The sequence below is a fragment of the Pantherophis guttatus genome, chromosome 2 (genome assembly GCF_059756535.1).
Source record: "Pantherophis guttatus breed Tessera chromosome 2, ASM5975653v1, whole genome shotgun sequence".
Classification (NCBI taxonomy): domain Eukaryota; kingdom Metazoa; phylum Chordata; class Lepidosauria; order Squamata; family Colubridae; genus Pantherophis; species Pantherophis guttatus.
The window spans coordinates 71,445,917-71,473,337 of NC_142064.1; the positions used below are offsets into that span (position 1 = coordinate 71,445,917).

The 27,421-nt window shown below is 36.0% G+C and overlaps 1 protein-coding gene across 3 annotated transcripts in view; it reads right to left on the reverse strand.

The window, feature by feature from the left end:
- The window catches only part of RFX3 (regulatory factor X3), a 196,690-nt gene that overhangs the window by 62,571 nt on the left and 106,698 nt on the right, over positions 1 to 27,421 (reverse strand). For all 3 annotated transcript variants that reach the window (XR_015732265.1, XM_034410326.3, XM_034410324.3), the window contains exons 2-4: positions 18,222 to 18,346; positions 6,963 to 7,060; positions 3,218 to 3,476 (exon numbers count right to left, since the gene is read on the reverse strand). Coding sequence is in view for 2 of the 3 variants with exons in the window: in XM_034410326.3 (XP_034266217.1) it covers positions 3,218 to 3,476; positions 6,963 to 7,060; positions 18,222 to 18,338 (474 nt within the window). In the remaining variant the exon portion in view is untranslated. The remainder of the gene's footprint in view (positions 1 to 3,217; positions 3,477 to 6,962; positions 7,061 to 18,221; positions 18,347 to 27,421) is intronic.

Below are 27,421 nucleotides of genomic sequence, written 5' to 3' on the forward strand. Positions count from 1 at the left end.
AAGAAGAATATTTGTAGCTCAGGGTTGAAATGAGGGTTCGTCAAGCTCTCTGAGCTTGCTTGTTTTCTGGCAGATGTTTCATTACCCAAACTAGGTAATATCATCAGTGCTGAAATTTTGTTCATGGACACCTAGACAAAGACCAGGATTTCTGGAACAATATGTGCTGCACAGATGAGGCAGTTATTTGGCACTGTACCAAAAGACCAGTTTGGCAAAAACTAAAGACAATATTTCACCAGACTAATACCAATTGTAAAGCAGAGTGGAGGACATGTTGTGGTTTGGGCTATTTTGCTGTCTCAGGCCTGGGCAGCTCACCATCATAGAATCCAAATTCCTCATTGTATCAGAGAGTGCTTGAAGATAACATGAGACCATCTGTCAGAAGACAGAAGCTCAATCAAAAGTGGACCTTGCAATATGCCAATGACCTTAAACATTCCAGTAAATTCATTACGGAATGACGGGGGGGAGGGGGGGAATGAAAGGCCCTAGAATGGCCAATTCAAAACCCAGATCTTAATCCTATTGAGATGCCGTGGGATAATTTAAAATGGCTCCACAGAAGAAAATGGTATATCTGTCATATATTTTTTAAAATAAATAATTGCAAAGTCAATTTTTCATAAGGTTTTTGTTCAATTACATCCCTTTATCTTTATATGCTTGAATGAAGATAAGATAATTGACATGTCCACATTGTGTTAAAAAGGAAAACTTACTTGTACTTACTTTTTCACATGACTATATTTCAGAAACACAATACACACATGAAAAATGCTTTTAGTAAAACATCACCTGGTAAACATTTATGCTGAAATTGCAACAGATATCAATATAATTCTTTCTGATATAGCAAATTCTCAATTTAACCTTTCTGTTTGTGATCAAGGATTTAATCCATACTCCAGGAAACCAATGGTTAAAATGAAACCCTGAATAATTGTGATCTTGTTCTAGTCTTCCATTTCAAATTTAGAATCATGATGATTACCCCGGATATTCAAAAAAGTAAAGCTTTTTCTGTAAATTAATAAAGTTTTTGAAAACGAGGACTTTGCTAATAATCTTCAATTGTCTACTTGTGTTGAACCAATTTTGTTGAACCAGTACAGCATCTCTGAATTACCCCTACTCTTTGTATTTTTAATGCTACCTAATGGAAAATAACAATGCTAAAAATCTCAGAAAATAAAATCCATTGTTTGTTTTCCTCTGAAAAAAAGAATTCTCATTTGATTCTCAATAGCATGGTAGCAATGAAGTTCAACATTTCAAAATCTAATTTCCGCATTTCACTTGTTATGCTTTGTTATGTAGACTTGTAAACATCTGATGTTAGGGTTTCTTTTTTAAAGGGAAATTAGAGAAATACTATCATCCACTCCACATTGGAGTCATCAAGTAATTGATGAAATGTGGATTAAAAAAAGAACTTGGCCGATTTCTTTTCTATTTGTAATGCCATATAAAACCCATCACTGAGTAAACTTCCATATCAGGTTGCAATTCACTACAGCCTTGAAACAGTTCCCTTTATTTCATTCTATAATGTGACTCATCATATTTCATGAGAGAGAAAAAAGTTTTTGTTGATGCAAAAATTATAATGAATAAAAGCAGAACTAACATGCAGTTCAAAATAATGACTAATTCACAATATAGAAATAAATCTGAATTTTGAATTTACAAGCTACTGTTTAATCATTTGCTATTTTAACATCTATTAGTCATAATATTAAAAACACACAAGCAGCTTGAACATTTCTATCTTGTTCAAGCTTTGCAATTTTTTAATTATCTTTTTTTCATTTCTCAAACAGATGGTACATGGAATAATTAGATAGGGTGCCATGTAAAGCATCTCCAGTTGATAACTATATTCTAGAGATGGATAAATTAAAAAAAACCACCCAAGTGTACTTCATAAGCTGAAGGTTTTATAGCTCCTATTGTTGAAGAATAGAAAGAAAATGTACACATACAGGACTCACTTAAATATACTAAATAACACAAGATTTGGAATGCTTCTTCTGCATACCTACTAAAATGAAGAAATGCAACTAATATTAATAACTGTTTGCTTAAATAAATTACTTTCACAATTCAGGATTTGAAATTGCAATTTTATACAAACTATCATTAAATTAACAGTAATTTATATAGTGGAGGCAACATGACATTATGCACTTAATCTAAACCAGAAGTTTCAAGAACTCTCCAAGTTTAGCTATAACTCATCTTTGTTATTATACCATACTATGGTTTAGCATGAAATGCATATGAAGCCATTGTTAAGTAGTAATAAAACAATTTTAAAAATTGAAGTCATTGTTTATTAAATAACAATTTTTTTCAATTTTTAAAGATTAACCCAATTTCAAATATTTGGGAATCACAGTCGTATATACAGTAAATAGTTTAACATCTAAGATGTATTCATAACTTCCTCATAGCCTGGCTTTTAAAATCCTTGTAATGTTGAAAATTATAGAATTACCAATGTATTTATATGGTTTTTATTAAACGTATAAATACATTAGGAATTCTATAATTTTCTCTTTCAACTACATATTCTATTCTTGTGCTATAATACACCTTTCGTGGTAATTTAACCCTCTCTTTCTTCATTGCCTATTTGCTTTAATTATGATGACAGGAATTGTTTTTCATTCTTCATGCTGTTATAAAGAACATGAAATTAACAACAACAACAAAAAGTTAAAGTTGGTCATACAGTAGAACCTCTGGTCACAACCATAATTCGTTCCATAACTGATTTGGTCATGGTCAGAAGCGTTCGTGACCAGAGGTTCTACTGTACATTTGCAAAAGGGGCGTTGGTATTCAGATATAAAAGAAGCCAGTTCTGATACTAAAATTCTACTCAGCAGATTTTTTGAGATCTACTTATGTAGTGGGGAAATGTACAATTTAAGTGGAAACTAACTTTATTTAAAAACAAAGAAATGAACTTCTGGGCAATAGGAGAGTGTAATATACCTAGATAATAGTAAAAGTGCACATTATTTCTTCTGTGTATTGTTGGCAAATTATTTGGTGTAAATATCACTGAACTCTGTTGTGTTGCAATTGTACAATTGGATGGCATCTCCTTAAGCAAACCTACTTCTGCAGCTGAGAACAAATACAATTAAAAACAAAATGGACAGAACTCTAGCTATAAACATACATAACGATCTGAATGACTTACTGTAGCAGGGGATGCTCGTGTTGTGTGAGTAACAGAATGGCCAGAGTTTTCCATTGAATTGCCAATCAGGTAGGTACCTCCAGTGCTGCTGATGAGCTGTCCTCCTGTGACACCCATCTGAAGGCCTCCAGTGCCCACCATACTATGAGAAGAGACTACTGTGGTCACCTGAGCAGAACTTCCTTGGGTATCAAAGTAATTCCCCCCAGTGTTTTGGCTGTACATCTGAGTTTCTGTGTAAGGATACGTTGTTGTTCGTCTTAAGTAAAAGAAATGAAAGAAAAGGTTACTTATATGTTCTCTAAATTGGAGGGCATCAACATTTTCATTTAAGCTGTAACCAAATTACGCATTATCTTACAGCATTCACTAGGGTACAGTTGAACTTTGAAATCTTATCTCATTTATTGTTTGTTCAGATTCATACCCTGCTTTTTCTTTAGGATTTAAGGTAGCTTACAAAGAGTTCTTTCTTTCATCCATTACAAGAACTAACCAAAAGGTAGACTCACAAAGAATGACTAACTTGATGTCATCCATTGAAATTTCACTGAGAGTAGAACCAAAAGTGCTTTTTCAAGAGACAACTGGACTTTCTTGTTATTCTTTGAAGACAGAGCTGAAGAATGTTTCTTGGATGACAAGCAAAACGACTTCAAAGAATAACAAGAAAGTCCAGCTGCCTCTTGAAAAAGCACCTTTGGGACAATCATGACCTGGATGACTGAGGATCTCCATAGACACTGAGAGTAGAACTGAATGTCAGTCTCCCCAGTTCTAGTCCTGCACTTTAAACACTGAAAAAGTGATGAAATATTACCAGGCAGTTGAAAAAGCTAGCTTTCATTCCCAATAGGCTGAAATTACAAATTCTTTGTTAATACATGAACACAATATAATCATCCAATGTATTATAAGTAGCATGATTTCAATGCAAGTAGCAGTCTGCACGAAGTCCTTTTCAGATCTTCCTGACCAGTGCACAACATTGAGGACTGAGCAGGTGGAAACTAAATTCTTGGAGGTTGGGCTTGTTTACAGTCAATGGCTCTTCTTGAGGTTTAGTTGAACAGTCAAAGGCTATTTAGCTATCTACGGCTATGGTTAATATTTTGTTTGTGCAATATTAGAAACCTTTTGGAACAATCAGGTAATGAAATTATCCCAGCTAAGCAATATGGCACTGCAAGGGTAAATCTGCTATATTTTCTGAAGTTTCAAGGGTGGTATGCACATGGCACACACCCACACACTGATTTATTCCCAGCTGACTCTCTTAAGTTCTATGTAAATGTCACGACAATGATCTGTCGCCTTTTATAAATTAGTATTCCTGCCATCTCATCTTGCCTCAGCAAGTACCTGAGTTGAATGCGACCCTGAATTTTCTTTCATCTGATCATTCAGAAGGACTCATTTATCTGCAGCATACTGATCTTTGTCTGGAAGTTGCTATTTAGCTTAAAAACTATTTTATAGATAAATTTCATTCTAGCAAGAAAAGCCTCTTTCTTTTTTTGCAAATATTCTCCACCTAAATGCTTGTTAATTCTACACAGGTTAATTGCTAATAGATTTGAACTGAAAGAACCTTGATTTAAATACCTGTTCATTCTATATTTATTTTAAATTTCACACTGCCAAACTAACGTATCATTTAAAATATGATTTCAGTTACATATAAACATTCTTCTAAATATACTGCTTGCGGATAATGCAGTCTTATAATATTAATTCACTTGGATAAATTTAAAACCGCTAATGATATATTGAAGCAAATTTTCCTTTTGAATCAAGAGTTTCCATAAAATTAAACTCTGTTTCTTTCTCTCTCTCATTCACACACATTTTTTAAAAAAAATAAATGAGTTTTTATAAATATTAGAATCATTAACTGGTAAATAGATGTTATGAATTTTTCCAACTAACTGTTCTGGAAATGAAATCTGGGCATTATGTTTCTTTTTTGAAAGGGGGCTTTTTCTAAAAAGGGCAAAATTTACAGAAATGGCTGCATAAAGTGCTGTCCTTTATATATGCAATGTTGAAGCACACATAAAAGGACCTGAGCTTTGTTCATGAGGCTAATCAACCATCCTGATTTTTTAAAAAGACCTCAATGGCCAAGATTCCATAAGGATCACCCTACGAAGGGATCTCTCTTCATCCTCATTACAGAAGCCCTGTGAAGTATGTTCAGCGGAGACAATATTATTGTCCCACAATCACCCTGTGAGTTTCTATGTCTAAGGATGTTCCTGAACTTGGCTCTCCTTTAGTCCAATACCTTAATTGCTACACATACTTGACAGAAGATCGTACTGTTCTGAATACCATGCTATTCATAATTTCTAGTTATGCATTTAAAAATAATTGTGTATCTTTTGTACCAGGGTTAAGAATACAGCAGAGAAAGCTGTCAACAGAAAATATAACAGAATGCAGTCAAAGACTGCTATTAATGAAAGACAGCTTATTAATGAAATCATATTATGGGGAAAACACTGATCAACTTTTTTGTATTCTGTATAATTTCAGATGAATAAGGATATAATATATCTAAGAAAATCATTCAGAATTAGCAATATTTATACTTCAGATATGATTTCATAGCTCAGAAGAAGAAGAAAAAAGGAACTTCTCCAGATATTTCTGAAATGCAATCTCAAATCTTACTGGGACTGGTGGAAGATGTAGTTCAGCAACAGCCTGAGTATAAAATCTTCACTGGAGAATATAAATGCAGTAAAGAAGATTGACACATTGCTATACAATGCTACATGTTGCATATGATCTTAACAATATTGTTTAATTAAATCCTAGTTTTCCACATAGGACTATTACCATTTCATAATGTGAAAATGATTGCCTATCAATACCAATGTCCAAAGCATTTACTATGTTTATCTCATCATACCATATATGCTTATAATTCAAATTGTAACTTAAATTTTATAGAATGCATTATATTATAAAATTGACAATTACCAAAATCTTCCAAAAAACATTCTTCCTCATATCAAGGGCATTATCAGACTTCTTACACTCCAGACCTGACATCTGTGGTTGGCAGCATCTTTCCAAGTTTTCCAGTCAACAACTTTTCTCAAAGTAATAATTTAGGCAAGTTTATTTAGAAATAAAGTTTAAAAGAACTATTTAAAATTTAGTCACCAGAAATTGTGCTGAATACTGCAACTTGGACCTTTTGCATGTAACCTTTCTATTGAATCATAAGCTATTAATGCCCTTTTCCAGAAGCAATTCTACTTAAATATGGAAATGTTGCAACAAGACTGGAGGTATCAAAATTATTATAATCAAAGTACCTACAGTAGTACTCAACTTGCAACAATTCATCTAGTGACCATTTGAGGTGATAATGGCACTGAAAAATGTGTTTTATGACCATTTTTCACACTTTTCACACATCCCCACAGTTATGCAATTTACTTTTGGATGCTTGACAACTGGCTCATATTTATGATGGTTGCATAAGTTGAGGACTATCTGTATATCTTTATGAAATGCAGAAAATTCTATATTGTGTAATTTTTTAAAAATTAATATTCTTCTTTTGGTAAAGAATTACTTCATTTTTACTTTTGAAAATAAAAAGCTTTGATTTTTGATGAAATGGTTTCTAGACAATGTTGAAGACTGTAGAAAAAAATATATGTTCAATTCTCTGTGTTATTGGAATGAAAATGTTTTATTTCCATAGACACCCAGATGTTTTACTCACATAGCTCCATTTGTGTAGACTGTGTCACTTCCCTCCACATACTGCACCTGGGCTGGATATACATGTTGCACTTGTTGCACAGTTTGTACTTGTTGAACCTATAAATAAAATAGACTGTAAGACAAGCTTTGGGAGGGGGAGAGATTTATACATCTCATCTGTACAGTTTTAAGACTAGTGAGATATCATCAAACTGCACAGCAAATTTGCATCAAAAAATCTACAGCACGGTAACAAAGATGCTGTTTTTCTCACAGGCAGCATATATTTACTTTCAAATGTACACATTGCATTTTGGACTGCCTCCAGAGCTCCACATTCAATGGATAAAGGGACTCTATTATTTACCAAGTTATTAATCACATGTTTTAATTTCAGCTGGAAGGTCTCCATTATTACAAGAAGTTGGATTAATAACACATTTAAACTTATGGTGACTATAAACTGAGTTTTATTTTAAAGTGTTCAATTGCACAAGCTGTTGTTTATAACACTGAGTCTCGCATGCTCCTTTCAGCAACAATCTCCCTAGGCAAGATTGCCCAAAAACAGTCCCACAGAACCTGGCACAATGAAGTCGTTTGTGCTGTTAGCGCCATCTCATACTATGCTGTTTGACCAGATAGTTCTAGCTTGAAGAATGAGTGGGACCTCTACCCATTTTTTTATTTAGGATCCACACAGCTGTTGAGGTAGCTCTGGTTCCCAGAAATTATTAATTTTACTAGAATATCCATGGCAAACGGACATGGACAGAATAATGATGCCACATGTTGTTACTTACCCTGCAATGACACAAATGTATTTTAAAACATTTAGCTAGTATTACAAAGGGCTCTTGGTAATATTTCACTTTTCTTGACAATCACATTTCCCTTATCGTTTGCGATGTGATTTATGTACCACTGAAGTAAAAAATTTTTAATCATAATTATATTTTTCAACTTTACCTGGAGCCAGAGTTTAACATTATTCTATTTGCTAAGTCAGTGTCCAACAAATCATAAATGTAAAAGAAAATGCTGAACAATCATTCTCTGGATTGATCAGGAACTGCAATATAAAAACTTCATTATATGAATCACTAAATTGATTTTTAAAAAACTGCCTGTAAATATCTTCAAAAACTATAACCCACTATTTTATCTTCCCTTATTGGTTGAACATATCTAAGATTTTTTCTTTATTTGTCCCATTTGGACAAAAAATAATATAAGCAATTTCATAGCTTTTAATTACATTTGAAAAACTAAACTGACAGTAAGATATTGTTTAGCTTTTATCTCTCACTAACTAAAGCATCTTGAAACGTCGCGCAAGACATGAGATAGGAGGCACTGTTCTCAACAGTAACAAAGCACATTTTAGAACAGAGCACAAGTCTTTGGGGTTTAAAATTTATGACAATCCTCTCTGGTACTTGGAAAGAACATCATAATTCAAGAGAGATTTTCATGCAAAGCAGCAGTTGGAGGGAAAATAAAGCAGGAGATAGTATAAAAGACAATTAAAGCCCTTTTCTTTTTGTTCTCCAAATTAATGTATGGTTCAAATTAAAATGAAGAAGAGCACCTGAATGTCAAGTCATAGAAAAATTCATGTGGCTTTGTCGGTTTTCCTTTTTGGAAATGGATCCAGCAGGTCCCTACCCACACAATCAAGTACACTGTCTTGGCCCATGGCTCTTTTCTCCAACATCAAGCTTTGCGACTATTCTCAGCTTTTGTTAGTTCTTTCTTCTCTTCTTGCAAAGCTAAAAACTAGTACTATTTCTCAGAATTTAAAAGAAAAAAACTACCATCCATTAAACAGTAAAACTAATGTAATAGTGGTTTGTTGTATTCTGAAGGTCTTTCCATGTGGGCTATATGAAAGAAGTTCTTTTCAGTAGTGGAGCTCATGTTCTGCAATGCCTCCTCAATCTGAATACTACGCTGATTATCTTCTGATGCCAGGCAAAAAAGATTATTTTTCCTTGGGTTTTTAGTTTTAATCTGCATTTATTCTGAAACTACTATTTTTTTATGATGTCTTTCATTGTTGCCAAATCAAAGCAAATCAAATTTTCTTATAATTCCAGACCAGAACACAGTACAAATATTGGTTGTTAAAAATAAAATATACAATACTAACAATATAATCGTCAATTTAAATGTGGACATTCTGGTTCTTATTTTAAGTATCTTAATTCAAATCAGTGCTATGGAGTTATGATCTTTGTTGCTAAGAGACAACATTTGGCAACTAAAAAAGTGCCCTTAGACTTTGTCAGCTAAGAGGGATTGAGTGTAAAATTAATTTATATAAAAAATAAATAAATAGAGGCTGTATTTAACTGGCTGAGAATGAGGGTAAAATTGACAGTGAAGTGCCTATGGATGTGTTCATTTCAATCTTATCTTGGAAACTTGCCTTATAAAATAGCTGATAGTAGAGCATTAAATTGAGTTCTGGACAATGCTCGTTAATATTTGGGATGATCAGCAAATGGAGCGAAGTTGCTAGGCCTGAGCTTTGGAAATGGCTGATGGCTGATACTCATACTTCTTAGAAGTTCCATTTTCATCAGTTTGTGACTCTATGTTCCACACGCTATGTTTAATTACCACTTTAGCATTACCTAATCCTAGACATAGGAAATACTCAGCTAAAAGAATCTATATATATAAAAGCGAAATACCACTCATGCATCATCACAAAATTTCCAGAACTGTAAAGCCTACAAACTTGAAATTTGCCACGCATGTTCCTCTTGGCTTCTAGGTGCTCACCATCAGAGCATCAGTATTTCCTATATTATTATTAACATGCTCTGATGCTAAGGAGTTCTACTCCCCCTCCCCACCTAAAAAGAAATATGTTCCAAATGCAAAACACAAGCAGAGGAGAGGAGTTTCACTTTCAGTTTTACTTTCACAGCAGCAACCAGGGGATAGGACAGGGGAGGCTTCTGTGGGGCAAGCCTGAGGGAGAGAAGGGGATAGGATAGGGAGGCTTCTGTGGGGCAAGCCTGAGGGAGAGAAGGGGATAGGAGAGGAGAGGCCTCTGTGGGGCAAGCCTGAGGGAGAGAAGGGGATAGAATAGGGGAGGCCTATGTGGGGCAAGCCTGAGGGAGAGAAGGGGATAGGATAGGAGAGGCCTCTGTGGGGCAAGCCTGAGGGAGAGAAGGGGATAGTATAGTATAGGGGAGGCTTCTGTGGGGCAAGGATGAGGGAGAGAAGGGGATAGGATAGGGGAGGCTTCTGTGGAGCAAGGCTGAGGGAGAGAAGGGGAGAGGAGAGGCCGATTGTAACTACTCATTAATTTTCAAGCTGTAAGTGTCAATTTATCAAGCCCGATCACATAGTTTCGTAGCGGAGCACGGGTATTCAGCTAGTATAATATATGTGTAATAAGAAAAATAAGAATAGTAACAACAGATAGCATATGCCATTTCTGCAAAAAAGCTGAAGAAACAGTGCACCACCTAGTTAGTTGTTGCAAGAATATTGTCCAGATTAAACAAAAACAACAGCATGACAAAGTAGCAACAATGGAAGATCTGCAAGAAATACTATTTGCCTGAAAAATGAAAGTTGTTGGGATCATAAAATAGTCAAAGTAAGAGAAAATGAAGAAGCTACATTGCTCTGGAACTTTAGAATTCAAACAGACACACATCTGCCACATAATCTGCCACACTCCAGACTTAAAAATAACATCGATGAGAAAGACAAAAAGTAGATAGTGGACTTGGCAGAATTGCAAAGACTGCAAAATAGAAGAGAAGTAGAGAAAATTAAAAAATACAAAAACCTGCAAATAGAAATAAAACTGTGGCAAAAGAAAGCAAAGGTAGTACCAATAGTAGTAGCTGCTTTGAATGTGATGATATCTTTAACACCATCAAATAACATCTGCTTACCCAGGTTCTTGGAAAGACCTGATAGGTTAAAAAAAAAAAAAGTCAAATCCAATGTAAACATCTTGGGGAGGGGGAGGAGGGGGAGGAGGAAGAAAAGAAATATTCAGCTCATGAAAGAAGATCACTCTAGCTGAATATAAACAACAACGTAACACAGTCACCAAAATCATTCACTAAAACCATGATGGTGAACCTATGGCACGCATTACTTCCTACCGGAAGTTGGCAAACGGGCTGTTTCTGGCCTCCTGAGGGCCTCCAAAGGGGGTGGGGAATGCTGTTTTCGCCCTCCCCACTCCTAAAGAGGCTCTGGAGGCTGGGGACAGCAAAAAACGAGGCTTCTGATCCCACCGGAAGTTGGCAAATGGGTCATTTCTGGCCTCCGGAGGGCCTCCAGGGGGGGTGGGGAATGCCGTTTTCACTGTCCTCAGACTCCTAGAGAGGCTCTGGAGCCAAGTGAGAGAGAAAAATGGGCCTACCGGGCCATCGCGTGTCAGGAGAGGGGGGAGCGGGGTGGTTACGCGCGCATGTGCAGGGCACATAGAATTATGGATGTGGGCACGCCTGTGCGTGACTCCCTCTCTCCTGACACACAATGGCAAAAAGGTTAGCCATCACTGCACTAGAACATTTGTAAAAATTTACCAGTAATTTTGTTACTGTACCAGTAACAAAAAATTGGTGGGAACATAAGAGTTGAAAAAGTAGTAAAAAAAAAAAAATTACCTGGTTAAATTACTGTGGGATTTGTGAATACAAACTAATAAAGACTTGATTCATAATACACCAGATTTAATTGGGGTGGCAAAAAAGATAGTGTGAATAATTGATGTAGTAATACCAGAGGACAGCAGAGAAGTAGAAAATATCAATATCTAAAAATCAAAATCTAAAGATTATGGCATAAACTGGATGTGGTGGTTCCAGTGGTTACCGGCACCGCACATTGACCAAATTTCTATCTGTCAATTACAAAAGGTCACACTGTTTTGATCCACATATATCACATGATACAGTATAGCATTCTAAGTTCTTGGGAAGGCCAACACCAGCTAAGGAACTGGGCAGCTATGATTTCACAATGTTATGTATAATACTAATTTAAAATTGTTAAATACTTAATTGGTGCCAGAATAAATCTGAGCCAAGCCTCTTTGGCTCAGTCAGACTAGTCAGACTTTGGCTTCAGTTTTGGGCAGTCTGAATTCCATTCTATCATCTTAGAAATATACTTGGGGGACTTGAAAAACCAGACTGAACGTTTTTAAGGGCACAATGCTATTGTTTAATTTTATATTGTTTTATTTCTATGCAATAAATTTTGTGATTTTGTTCAAGCCTAGATTTGCATATGTGTCATCTCTCTTGCAGGAGCTGCATTGGCGGCATATTTGCTTCTGGGTCCAATTCAAGGTACTGATTGTCACCTTCATATCCCTACATGACTTGGGACCAGGTTATTTGAAGGACTGTCTTTTCCCAGTTATATTTACCTGACCCACGTGGGCAAGGAGACAGAGAATGTTACGGGCCTCAGGAGTAGGAGTGGGCCTAATCTAGTGGGACCAAGAAGAACAGCCTTCTCTGTAGCAGTTCTCTCCCTGTGGAACATCGTCCCTGCAGAGATAAGATTGGCCCCTACTGTGACACTCTTTTGAAGACGTGATTCTGCCAATGGGCCTGGAGACCCCAGAGTGATATCATCAAGTGGCTCATCTGATTGTTGTCACCAGAGGATGGGTGGTTATTTATTTATTTTGTTTAATTTGATTTATATGCCGCCCTTCTCCGGAGACTCAGAGCAGCTTACAATGTGTTAAGCAATAGCCTTCATACTTTTGTATATTTATACAAAGTCAGCTTATTGCCCCCATAATCTGGGTCCTCATTTCACCTACCTTTGAAAGGATGGAAGGCTGAGTCAACCTTGAGCCTGGTGAGATTCGAACTTACAATAATTGCAGACAGCTGGTGTTAATCACAATGCTTAGTCTGCTGAGCCACCAGGCCCGTTAGTTAGTTTTTGTATTATGGTTTTATTCTTGTAAACCATTCGAGAGTTGCATAAGCTGGGCAGCCATATAAATTTCTTAACAAATAACATTTAAATAAATTTCTTACTGTGAAGCATCATGCAGTTGCCTATAAATACTGTAAACAACTAACAATAATAGTTTGATATATTCCAAACAGAAAAATGGGAATATAGCAATAGCACTTAGACTTATTTACCGCTTCACAGTGCTTTATAGCCCTCTCTAAGCAGTTTACAGAGTCAGCATATTGCCCTCAACAATCTGGGTCCTCAATATCACACATTATTTCCTTTATTATTATATGACTTGACATATAGAGTTTGCAATCCTGCTCTGGTCTAAATTTGTTCCCAGGTCCACTAACAAGACAAGAAAACAAGAGCTTGTTTTCAAAAGGGTAAAAGATACAGTGATTATTTTCTTTATTTTGTATGTTTGTCTTGGTTATGGACAGTAACCTGAAAGGTTGCGGGGGGGATAAATATTTGTATTCTAAACGTTTTTGCGTTTTGTAAAGGAACAGAATAGTGCCTTGCTTACTTATGTATATTAGAAATATAATAAAAGTAGTACTCAAGTCAAGGTCTACCTGTAATACATTTCCATCACACATAAATGCCACCCTCTGGTAGGAAATCTAGCTGTTATTTGTCAGTGGTATAAACCACGCCTTCAGATTTCAGTTTGTAAGAGTGATAAAATTATTTGTACCTCACGTGAAGTGGTGACCATGACCTAGTATGAGATGTGTGAGCGAATCAACTGCAGACACGAATCACACTGCTTTAAAATCTAATTTGTATATAAATGGAAAACTGCCAAGGAAGTGTGCCACAGACACATTGGAAAACTTGTTAAAAATAAGGAAAGTGATAAAAAGGAAACTCAAGAGGGCTAAATCTCTGTAGAATGCTTGGAAGTTACTCAACCCATAATAATAGAAAGTACCAAATTCAAAAGTCACCTCCATGATTAAGAAGCAAGGTCAAGGAAGTGAAAAAAGGGCTGTAATAAATAAAAGTCCTGCTCAAACAAGGAATATGAAAAGAGATACAAACTTATATGAAAGAAATGCAAGCACAAATGCATAATGATGATAAGATGGAGCGGGGAGGGGAATTAGTTAGGAAGGTAGGTAGCTGGGCCTTTGTAAAACAAGGGAATTAAAAGAGTACTAAAGGAGAATGTGGATATTGTAAAGTAGCTGAATGAGAGCATACCTTCATTGCAGCATATGCAAGACCACTGAGTTAACATCTCCAGGAAATCACAGGATGTGAGACAAACAGTAATGTCAAGAGGAGAAGTTCTAAATCTAATTGACAAATTGAAAACTAACAAATTGCTCAGTCCAGATGGTATCTACCCAACAGTTCTTAAAATAACTCAAGGGTGAAATTTCTGATTTAATAGAGGAATATGCAACATGTCCTAAGGTCAGCCTCTAAAGCTGATCAAGTTCTAAAAAGAAATTCAGAGGAGATCCAATAATGTATAACTAATTAGCTTAACATCCTTTCTAGATAAAAATACATCATATGAAAAACTACATATCAAGCATTAAAAAAGTAATTTTTGACTGCTACTGAAATAACTTGTTCTTTGAGAATATCAGTAAGCAAAGTGATCCAAGGTACAAATGAATGTCCTATTCAAAGAAGAAAAAAACCCTAAAGGAACATTTGCAACTTGAAATGCAGTGCATCAATCTGATCACTGTCCTTCGAAAAACAATATTTAAAATCAGAAAAAAGAATAACGAAAACCATCAAGTCATAGTAATCTCCTTATGGGGATCCCTGTAAGCTAACTATTTTAGCTTTAAAAAAGGCAAGTAAGAAAGCATATTATAAGAATTCATAAAAATTTCCCAGATAAAGAAAGTGAATAGGTTCTTTTCCTTTTCTCATAATATTAGAAGAAGTAATTCAAGGAAGCTGAATAATAAGAGAAGCAAAATGGACAAAAAGTGCTTCTTCACAAAGTCACAATCAAATCACAGAACTTTCAACTATTGTCACAATCTTGTACAGTGTAAGATGAAATAGATTCATGGGAAATAATTAGTCATGATGCCAGTGCAGCATTTTCAATATCAAAGAATGGAAGACGGTAAATTTAAAAGTCTAGTAAAATGTTGTCAAAATTAGACTGTGAATATATTCTTTACACTGAAATGGAACAGCAGAGCAAATTCAGACACCAAAAGATTCCTTGGTTCACTTGAAACTAAAAGAATCAATGCATGTACAAGAATGAGAAGAATGTAAAAAGAGTTTTAAAAAGCATTTAAGAATAAAATCCAAAAGAAAAAAAAAGTGAAGTCCAAGTATATATGATTAATAGGAGAAAAAAGACTAATGGCAAGCACTTACAAAAGAAAAAGCAGTACAGAAACAGAAACTGCCAAATGAAATGATCAATGAATCATGCCCTCACAATCCTTAGGGAAAGTAGGATTTCAAAAAGGTATTCCAAAAGAACAAAGTGGCTTCTTTCTTTTAAAAAAATATTTGAAATGAAAAAGAGAGCATAGATTTAATGCATAGGAAATTACTCTGAAAAGAAAAAAACACCTAAAAGCAAAATGTGAAAAATTGACCTGGAATTAAAATGAGACAGGATTGATGGGAACAAAAATTAAGCAGAAAGAAATTATGACAAAATGTTTTTAAAATAATAAACCAACAGACAAATACAAAACACACTAGAACAGGGGTGTCAAACTCAAGGCTCGGGGGCCGGATCCGGACAATGGGCTGCTTAGATCCAGCCCACGGGGCCGCCCAGGAAACAGTAAAGGACCGGCCCCTGGTGCCTCTGCCAGAGAAATGGAGCTTGGGAGGGGTGCGGGTGGCCCTCGCAAGCTCCGTTTTCACTGGCAGAGGGTTGCAGGACGCCGTCGCCATCAAAAACAGAGCTCAGGAACCCGTTTTTGCTGGCAGAGTGCTCAGACCACCACAGGCGCCCCTGACACGAGTGACGTTGAGCTGGTCATGCCCACTATGGCCACACCCACCATGGCCCCCCAAGGTCAAACACAATCCTAATGCAGCCCTCAATGAAATCGAGTTTGACACCCCTGCACTAGAGAAACAAAACTTAAAAAAAAGTGAGCCTCCAAACAAGTAACTCAATACTCAATCTTCTGGCTTTGCTTCTATGAGCTTGCAATTTGAGAGACCTGTTGAAAGTAGTATTGAATAGATGTGTGAGTACATATGTGTGTGCACACACAAACACACACATTCACACTCACACACACACACACACACCACTCAATTCCTCAATGATATGTATGAAATCTGAAGATAGCTTAGCCTAACCATGAATATACCAATGTTTACAAAAAAGAAGAAGGGAGACTAAAAAACGTGCCGTTTGACATATGGTTTGGGAATGGAGATAATGAAAGACAGTAGTGATCACGTTTATACTATTCTCTTATATTGACTCTCTAAAGTCAAATGCCCGAATGTTTGCAAGAAGCCAGATAAAATATTAGAGACACAGAATTCATATTCTGCGTTCAAAATGGACATTTTGAAAACCATTTTGCTAATGGAGAATTTTGTAAGCTTGCACTCTCTTCTTCCTATGATTTCCAAATCTACAAAACAGCCAACTTTCAGCCAAGTTTTAGAGTAAACTTCTAGCAAAAAAAACACCCCACAATATGTTTTCCTCTCGCTTAGTGAGGCTACTTTAGTCACATGACCAAATGGAATTATAAATGGAAATAAAAAAGCAAAAAGGAGGATTATCAGGAAATTGGAAGTAAGCATGTATAATATTGGGAGAAGCTCACTTACTTCAAAAGTAAGTTAACAAGAACATGTTTACACCTAAGCAAAACAGAGTGACTATGATTCCCGCTAGAGCTGGAACAGGTGTTATTCATTCTTCCTACGCATACTAATGCCCCATTCCCTTCTGTGATATCAAAGTGGAGTAACAGTTCAACCACAGCACTCTTTTTCATTCAAACAGAAAAATGCAAAATATATGTTAATACGATAAAAACAAAGCCTCTCAGATACTGTTTCATTAGTCATTATTTTCACTGTCATTTGCAGAAGAAAAGAATACCAAAACAAAGAATGTGTTAGTCTAAAATCTGTTGTTTCAAAAGAACAAATGGAGCATTAATTTATACATGCTGATATATTATATTTGTCAACAAAAACAAAAGTAGATAAACACATCCACTACAAAAACAAAAGCCATCTTGAGTAATTAAGCACTTTACATTTTTTTTTCAATAAAATGTACTTCTAAAAGAAGACAAATCAGTGTCAGATTCATTCAGATTTATAAAGACAGCATCTGAAATAAGCTTTTATTGCAGCACTTTTAAATAAGCCATGTCAAATTGCAAATATATGTAATAGGTGAAATTCATCTGAAATGCTTATGTTAATCACTACAAAAATCATGAATACACTGTTAGCTTAGGATAAACTTATAATTACATATATGACTGAGCTTATGTAATTATATGTGCTCAAACAGATTTTCAGTTTAAACTGTGAACAAAGCAATCTCTTTAGTACATTCTTGTATTTATTTCTAAATATTGTTCTTATCAAAAAGTATAATTCATAGTCTATTTTTTTTCAGGCATAAGCAATCTATGCTTAAAATTTCCAAAAGGACTTTCCTTTCCTGGATAGCCTCATCCAGTTTCTCTGAAAAACAAAGATGGGTTTTATCTTAGGAATACATTTAACCATCTCTCCCATGTCATTTCCCTGACATTAACCCAAATGCACCTATAACCACTCAGAGATGCTGATAGCTCTCAGGAGTAAAGAACCAAAACATAAACTGTATTAGAATATTTCTTCATTTAGAAATAACTTTCTTCATATACGAATCATCAATATCCCATGTCTAACTTCCTGGTTTATAGAACTATTGTGCATATTATCTTCCTCAATTTCCTCAGGAAAATGACTAATTGCAATCCCTAATGTCAAAAAGGTGCACAAAATATTTTAGGAACCATAATGAGAACCTATATGGATAGCATTAGACTACAAAACCTGGATTACTCTAACCTAAATCATGAATGTATTCTTAAACCTGAGTAGCTTCATACATGCTGGCAGAAATATGATAATCATTTTGGACTTGTAGCGATAAGCAGTCTGAATCAAGAACAAGGTGGACAGCTGCTCTCCTGAATAATACATAACAAAGTAATTTAAACTCCGCAATACTGAAACAGCAGAACCCTTTTCAAGAAACATATATAGGAGATTGAATTGGCACTGCCCAAAAAGTTCTTTTTTTTTTTAAAGACAACACAGTACCTACCTGTTGTTGCACTGGTAACTGCTGTACCACCTGGGTAGGTACAGCTGCTTGGCTAGCTACGGAAGTCTGCAAAGTAACCGTCGAACCTGTATCCGACCCAGTCTCTGATGTCTGCATTCTTGTTGCTGTATGAGAGGTAAATATACACTCATTAAAATTATGAATTTGTTTTGTTTTTTTATGAGTATATAATCTCTTTAAACTGCCTTTATCCTACCAACCTTGACTGATCCCAAAAAAAGCTAAGCAGGATTGGAACCGGCTAAGATCGTTGTTGTTTTGGTGGGAAATAATCAGAAAATGCCAGTTTGTAGATTAGATTAGGAAACAAACAAAATACTTTCTGGAAAAGAAGGCAAAGATAAAGAGCTAGTTTTGTCTAGTGGTTAAGGCACCAGGCCAGAAGCCGGGAGACTGTGAGTTCCAGTCCTACCAGAGCATGAAAGCTGGTGAGTAACCTTGGGACAGACACTCTCTTTCAGTCCAACTCACCTCACAGGGTTGTTGTTGGGAGGAGCAAGGACCATTAGCTATATTCACTGCCTAGAGTTACAAGTAGACCTTGACTTACTACCATAATTGAGCCCAAAATGTATGTTGCTAAGTGAGAAATCTATTCAGTTTTGCCCCATTTTACCATTTTTCTTGCCACATTTGTTAAGTGAATCACTGCAGCTGCAGTACGGTTGTTAAGTGAATCTGGCTTCCCCACTGAATTTGCTTGTTAAAAGGTCGCAAAAGTTAATCACAAGATCCCGGGACACTGCAATTGTCATAAATATGAACCAACTGTCAAGCATCTGAATATAAATCTTGTGACTATGGAGTTGATGCAATGGTCATAAGTGTGAATAATGGTCATAAGTACAATGGCACTTTTTTCAGTGCTGTTGTAATTTTGAATAGTCATTAAACAAACTGTTGTTAAGTCGAGGACTACCTGTACTTATAAAGTCATAAAGGCAGTACGTAAGTAAATCAACAAACCATTTTGAAACTGTTGCCAAAGATCTATACCAACATATGAAATTAGTAGCTCAACTGAAAAGAGGTTTTATTTTTCTCACAGAACAAAAATGGACAAAATTGTGGCCATTTGAATATTGCTGAATTACAACTTCCAGCAACCATCATTGGGCTGCTGGGAATTGTGTCAGTAGCATTTGGCTGGTCACAAATTTGCCATATTTGCCATATTTGCCATTCACGGGGTTTTTCATTTATTTTAAAAGCCAGCATCAAACCACATGCTATGTTTAAAAAAACCCAGAAACAATATTTTGCCGTTGTTCATTTTTATTTAATTTCTTCCTCATACAGTTATGATTTGGTAATTTCTGCTTGACTGTGTCCAGTGATAATTAAAATTATCAACAGATCAATAATGTGCATTCATTATTTTCCTGTTCAAATTCAATGTTATTTGCTTCCTTGTTCCTGTAACCTGGTTGGTATGTTTCCTTGGGACCAGTAGTGGGATTCAACCAGTTCGCACCACTCCGGGAGAACCGGTTGTTAACTTTCTGAGCAGTTTGGCAAACTAGTTGTTGGAAGAAATCATTAGGGCAGAGAACCGGTTGTTAAATTATTTGAATCCCACCACTGCTTGGGACTAATCTCCCCTCCCCCCCGAGGAGCTCCCTATTTACTACTTAACTGGCTGGACCCAAAATATGGATGCCTCCTTTCTCATAGTGGTAGCTTCTGGAATCTGTCCTCTGCTAATGCTCTTCTTCACTTTTGACATTTTATTTAAAGGCCAACTCTGCACCTTGAAGTCTATTAGACCATTGGCCTTTTCTGAGAAGACAAAACTAAAACCAAAAAGGAATTTCCTCCCAAGGGATCAGAAAGGAAATTCCTCTTGGCTTTGTCTTTTCTCCTGAAGAATAATTCCTCCTACGGAATTGGCTCCACTGTTCCGATGATCAAGAAATAGCTGTTGGGACAATGATCAAGGCTTTGTTTTCTGTTACTGTCATAACTCTGAAGCCTATGGGAAGAACACTGAGCCAGGATAAGACTTTCTGGACATCTAGTCATTCTATTTACAGACTGGTTTTAGGGTTGTGCTTCCTGAGACGATTTTTCCTTTATTCCACATGGAAAGACTAACAGAATCAATACAGATAATCCTCGACTTACAATAGTTCATTTAGTGACCAAAGTTCCAACGGAACTGAAAAAAATGACTTATTTTTCACACTGTTGCAGCATTCCCATGGCCACCTGATCAAAATTCAGATGCTTAGTAAGTGACTCATATTTATGACAGTTGCAGTGTGCCAGGGTCATGTGATCATCATCTTTTGTGATCTCCTGACAAGCAAAGTTAATGGGGAAGCCAGATTCTCGGAACAGCTGTGTTAGTAATTTCACAATTATAGTGATTCACTTAACAGTTGTGGCAAGAAAGGTCGTAAAATGGGGCAAAACTCACTTAACAACGGTCTCGCTTAGGCACAGAAATTTTGGGCTCAATTGTGGTCAAAATTTGAGGACTACTTTTCTCTTTATCAGCAAAGAAAAAAGTTAAATCCATCAAATTCTTTTCTGTGACAACCTTACCTGTCATAAAGGAATTGCTTCCAAGAAAAACTGTGTGGCAGAGACTGCTGCTATTTAAGATATCACGTATTGCTTTGCCCACATTTACTCTAGACCAGGGGTATCAAACTTGATTTCATTGCATCAGGGTTGTGTTTGACATAGGGGGGCGTGGCCAGAGTAGGCGTGGCCAGTCACTCATCAAGGCTCCATTTTTGGCCGCGACAGCCTCCTGCAGCCCTCTGCCAGTGAAAACGGAGCCCGGGAGTGCCACCCGAGCTCTGTTTTCATTGGTACAGGGCTGCAGGCGGCTGTCACGGCCAAAAATGGAGCCTGGGAGGGCCGTGTGTGGCCTTCCTGAGCTATGTTTTCACTGGCAGAGGCACTGTGGGCCAGTCCTTCGCTGTTTCCAGGGCAGGCCCGTGGGCCAGTGCTAAGCACCCAGCAGGTCAGATCCAGCCCCCGGGCCTTGAGTTTGTCACCCCTGCTCTAGATGGACTTTTTGGCAATTGCTTGCTCTTTGCCCCACTGGTGCATTGTTTAAGGACAATTTGATCCACTTGTAAAGCCCAGCAACCTAGACAATAGTAACAAAAGCTGGCTGGCTTCTTAGATCCACACATCTTGCTAAAAAATATAAGGCCCATCCCAGAGACCTAAATGATGGAAAGATGGGAATATGAGTTAAATAAAATGATATCCTCCTGACTTTAAATATTTTCTTCAGAATTTTGCCACCTGTATTTTCCATATAATGCAGCTCTTGTCTGATATCACTTCTGTCCAGGAAGTCCCTATTGATTTTTCAAAGGATACTGTATCCCCTCATCACCTTGGCTTGGGTCCTGCAGCCATGTTCCCTTCTTCAACTTTTTCTTTAACTAAATTAAATCATATATTTGGATTGTTTTTCTGTAAATAGTTTAGTATTGTATTTGTTTTACTTCCATACTCCTTTAAACTGCACACACACATACATATTTCCATTCAAATTTTTCATTGCTTTTCTTCCTTCTTTACCATTCCACTAGAAATAACATAATATTGTCCAGATTTTTCCACAGGCACATCACATATGGATGTGTGTGTGTGTGTGTGTGTGTGTGTGTGTGTGTGTGTGTGTGACTCCTTATTTTCTTTTCCTCATACAGTAGCATACGTTGTGTCCAGATTGTATTCTGCTTGAAAACAAGAACTCTTGTTAACAAAGGTTGTAGTGTATGTCTGTGTTTTGTTTGTTATTCCTACTGTAACATTTAATATTAATATTTGCGCTCCTTTGCAAAAAAAAAAAAATCTTTATAATACAAATCCCTATACTGCTTGCATTTCTGTTTGAGACACTTTTAAACCATTCAAAAGGAATTGGTGGCGGAGAGAAAGACAAAATGGTTACAGTCAGACACAGTGAAATGGAATTCATGAAAATATAGCTAGGATTTAAGGACTATACAGCAGGGGTGGGCAACTGTGGCCCTTTTACAACCTGTGGACTTCAACTCCCAGAATTCCTGAGATAGCCAAGCTGGCTCAGGAATTCTGGGAATTGAAGTCCACAGGTTGTAAAAGGGCCACAGTTGCCCACGCCTGCTATACAGTAATAGAGCAATTGTGTATGTGATCACTCAGAAGCAAAACATTTGGCATTCACTAGCTAAGTATAAGTAAGCATAGCTTAAAATACTAGATCATTGAAAAATGTAAAAAAAAAAAAACCAAGTGTTCGAAAGGAATATAAGACTTATATACATAAACAATAGCAATAAATATATTTCTATAGTTCCAGAAAGGAAATGAATCATAACTAAGACACCCCATGACTCAGAAATTATTAGTGATTGAATTTATATAAACAATTTTAACCTATTTCCAAAAACTGAATGACACCTAAACTTGTTAATTCATATCCATCTATTTCCATCTATGGAAGCAATTTTTAACCTTTCACCCAAGCTAACTTTTATCTTTTATATAAAGTCTATATTTAAGACCTACCTCTTAGGGGTGTTTTTTGGTACTATGTGAAACATTAACTACAACATAGCCAATATTTTGCTGATGACATGCTTTGAAGTAATTGTTAATTTAGTATCTTTACAATGCCCTTTTTAAGAGGTATTTGTTCACACAATGAAGGCAGTCAGATTAATCTATTCTGAAAGGCTAAATAATCTTCCCTGCTGTTTAATAATCACCCTGTCTGTATGTTAACAAACTGTATGTGACTGCAAGAGAGACAAGTTGAATTTCAATATGACTAGCCTTGCCTATTGCAATTATCAGGTGTGTCACCAGCCTCACATGCTTATCTGACAAAAGACCTTTGCATTCTGCCCAATTACAGTAAACTGTTAGACACCCCTATCTGTTGTTTGTCTGGGCTACAGAAGTAGCCCTAGATGAAGGATAGTCACCATAGTTTGAAAGAAGCCAAATTAACTTCCACAAGAGGAAAAGAATATTGTATTAATTTAACTGCTGATCATGACAAGATTAGCATTCCTTTAAATTAAACAAAAGTATACTGCTCAAAAAAATAAAGGGAACACAAGCAGAAGACATCCGAGATCTGAATGAATGAAATAGCCTTATTAAATACTTTGTTCGTTGCATACAGTAGTTTATACACTGCTCAAACAACTAAAGGGAACACAAAACTACTATATGTAATGAACAAAGTATTTAATAAGGCTATTTCATTCATTCAGATCTCGGATGTCTTCTGCTTGTGTTCCCTTTATTTTTTTGAGCAGTGTATTTCAATGTTCATCTTTTTTTAAACAAATGTATTGGTAAAAACACACATTATTTGAAAAACACCTTCAAGATGATTTAATAAACTCAAGAAGTACAGTAGAAATCGTTTTGTCTTCTATTCTTTATATACTGTACCACAATGGTTTACTGGATAATGGAGCTAATGCATCCATTGCATAGCCAACCACACGTTGCAAATATAGCATCTTAATAATAAACTAGTTTCAGCATGTATTTTTATCATGACTGCTGCTCTTAAGTACTAAAATTTGTGAAATCTCAATATCTACTTTAAATAACAATACAGATTTTAATTCAGTACAGAAAACAAAGGCCTGTAATTTTTGTTCAAATGTACTTTTTTTTTCTCCACAGAAAGTAAAATCATATCTGCCTAAAAATTAAAATAACTTGATTAGTCACATAGAAGCAAGGCAGCTTAATTATAAAAGTGAATGTAGTATACAAGAAATTTCAAATTACTATCATTTTCCAAAATATTGCAAGAACATTTAGTTTCAGCTATAGACGATCAAAGCATAATAAGAGAACTATGGTTGGGTCACCTGTTGCCCTAATTGGTGGACCTGAAACTAATCTAATGTGATAGAAAAGGAATTTAGCAAAAGGCAATCCCAAAGTGTCAGTGCAATGCTGAATGTTACACGTATTATTTAATACTTTGTACTATATTCCTATTCTATGAAGAAAATGTGAGCCAGTTAATACTGAAGACTGACAATAAAAAGCTTTACAAATACTGGGGAATTTCATAATGGTAAAAAGAAGAGACTAGATTTGCACTGAAAAAAAATCCTTGTAATCTTTAGTATTTTATGAACTATAATTGTATTGCAAGATACATTGTCTAGAGGTGACTAATAATACATCTAAATTATTTTAAAAATCAGTGGTTTGATGTTTGGCTACATTTCTCTGACCACTGTATGAAAATTGCTATTACGTGGTACAATCACAAAAATTGTGAAAATAATTTTTGTTCTGTTTCTCATATGGCTAATGCCATGGAGTTCAGTTTTCCCAATGGCTGCTTGTTATTTTCTCTCCAAAAGGATTACCTAAGCTAGTCAAGAAACATGCATTAAATAGGTTGTCAAATTTAGCTAATCATATATTATCACTGAATGCAAATGAAATATTCCTGTCACTATATAATGTATATCTGTAATGTCAGACACAGTTAGCCAGATGTTATCCTTTGGGGTTCAAACCCTCTACCAAAAATTCAACTAATGGAACTTTGCACTATAACTGAGTAGATACAGTACATTAATTTCACACACTATCTAGATCCTAGCACTCAACAGCTGCAGGAATGAATATATTAAAAGCATTAGCAAAATGGTATACACAGTCAAGCTCCCTTAAGCTCCCAAAGCAGTCAAATACTGATAGTATGTCATGCCTCTTACAATATAACAGGTTGGTGTTCTAAGAAGGAACTCCATCCCTCATAGAATTACTAACATTTAGTATTAATTTTCTATAGGAGACTTGGGAATATAAGACCTTAGAGCTTGATGACTACATCTTATTCCCAATATGGCTACCTGTGTATTAAGAAAGCACCCAGGCCCAAGGAAGTCTTACTATTTTAATTCCGACATAATTACTGCACAACCAAGCATTTCTCTTTCTGTTTAACTGTGGTGCCTTGGAATTTAATCTGGACTCCAGACATTGCAATCTGGCTGACCCAAATGTATGTGCTTCCGATGGAGCAATCAGATTTAAATCCAGTAATTCAACGTTTGATCAATGCCTTTGAGATGCTCTTTGTGTTACATTAATTGATTTGAAGGTGGCATTTGATTCAATGCAATGAGCAAATCCAACAGGTTCCATACTAGATGGAAGTTTTGATAATGAGTCACAAAGTTATATTAAAATACCTACATGTAGGTTAAGCGTGCCATTCTTGGAGAGGTCTTGTCTGATCACTCCCCATTCAAATAAGCATTAAATAAGGCAGCATTCTTGGTCTGCTGCTACCGTGTTTTCCCAAAAATAAGACCCATCCCCAAAAATAAGCCCTAGTTTGATTTTTACATGTGCGCCCAATATTCCCCTGGCCTCTATTTTACCATCAGAGGCCTTCAGGAAAGGCCTCTGCAGCCGAGAAACAAGCTCCAGATGGACTGCTGGAGAAATAGAGGCTGGGGGGGGGCACATGCATAAATCCGGAGCTAGTTTCTCAGCTGCAGAGGCCTTTCCCGAAGCCACAAGGGCTCCTGCTGTATGGGGCTGTCGGTGATGCGGCCGCAGCAAGATGAGACAGTAGAAGACGTCCCCCGAAAATAAGACCTAATGTCTCTTTTGTAGGCAAAAAAAAGAAGAAGACCAGGTCTTATTTTTGGGGAAACATGGTATTTAATTCCATAAAATAACTTCCATCCTCTACTGCTCACTTTTTTGATTTAGAGGCCACCTGACTTCAAAATGACTCTGAGTGGCATACGTGAAAATAAGAACGAAGGAGAATGGGGGGAAAAAAGGAAAACAATGACGTAATATTGTGGGTCCAAACAAACCCATTTCTTCTAACAAACACAAGGTTCTGCACTCTAACTGAAAGCTGGGAGAGTTATCCCACATCTATTTTTGATATGCTGATGATGTGGTTATTTTATGTTTAATTCAAATGGTCTAAGGCAACCACTAATAGCATGCTGAGGCAAACACAAACTGGATAGTAATTATACTAAAACTAAAGTCACTGTGGTTATCAAGAAATATAGTAATTTTAAATATAATTGCATGATAAGTAATATTAGCATCAAATAAAGGACTGCAAAAATATTTAGCAGTCATTTTCCAATCTTCCTGAAGACAAATAAAGCAAAAGCAACACCAAAGCAAAAGCAGGAAAGGAAGAATAGGAAGATTATAAGGAAAGAAAAAAGAAATATATAAAGACATGACTTCCAACTTTTATTAAAAGTATAACCAAATTTACTGCCTCCTCATCTTCTCTAACATTACAAGCATTTATTTCTTTATTCCATATCCCATCTCTATAAACAAAGCCACAAAACATTATTTTTTCAGCCCAGATAAAGGGTTGCCAGAGATAATATATCTCATTTAAACTTTGATCAAATAAACCACTTTATACTTCTTTCTTTTATGTCTCTGTTACTCTTTAGTGTATTCAAATATTGTTGTAGGCTTTCATTTTTCTTAATTTCTTCTTTGGCTCATCATACAGAGCTCTTTAAGACTTAAACCAGAGTTCGTCAAGATGTTTATAAATCCAATAGGAGAAAACGATCCGCGTCACTCTCTTAGTTTGTCATTTGTATTTCTCTTTTGAATTTTAAAGTCTCAGCCAATTTCCTTTGATAGATCCATCGAAATATTCTTTTCTAACTCAATTTTCTTGGCCTGTAGAATGTAAATCCATTTTCAATACCATCTCTATCTTGTCAGATAAAATTTGTTTTACACTTGTCATTTCTTTAATAACATCTTTTGGACATAGTCTATCTATATACAAGGAGACATTATTACTAACATTGTATGTATGTATGTATGTATGTATGTATGTATGTATGTATGTATTTATTTATTTATTTATTTATTTGATTTTTATACCACCCTTCTCCAGCGGGACTCAAGGCGGTGAACAGCCAAGGTAAAAACATAGCATACAAAAATTAAAACAGTTTAAAAAATATTAAATAATTTCGGCCCACAATTTAAAACAACCTAGTTAAAATTAATTTCAAATTAAAACCAAAGGATGGGATCAAGCCAGCCCGGCTAGATGAAATAAGTGAGTTTTAAGGGCCCAATGAAAAGTCCGGAGGTCCGGTATCGTGCATATCTCTGGGGGTAGGTCGTTCCAGAGGGTGGGTTCCGCCACAGAGAAGGCT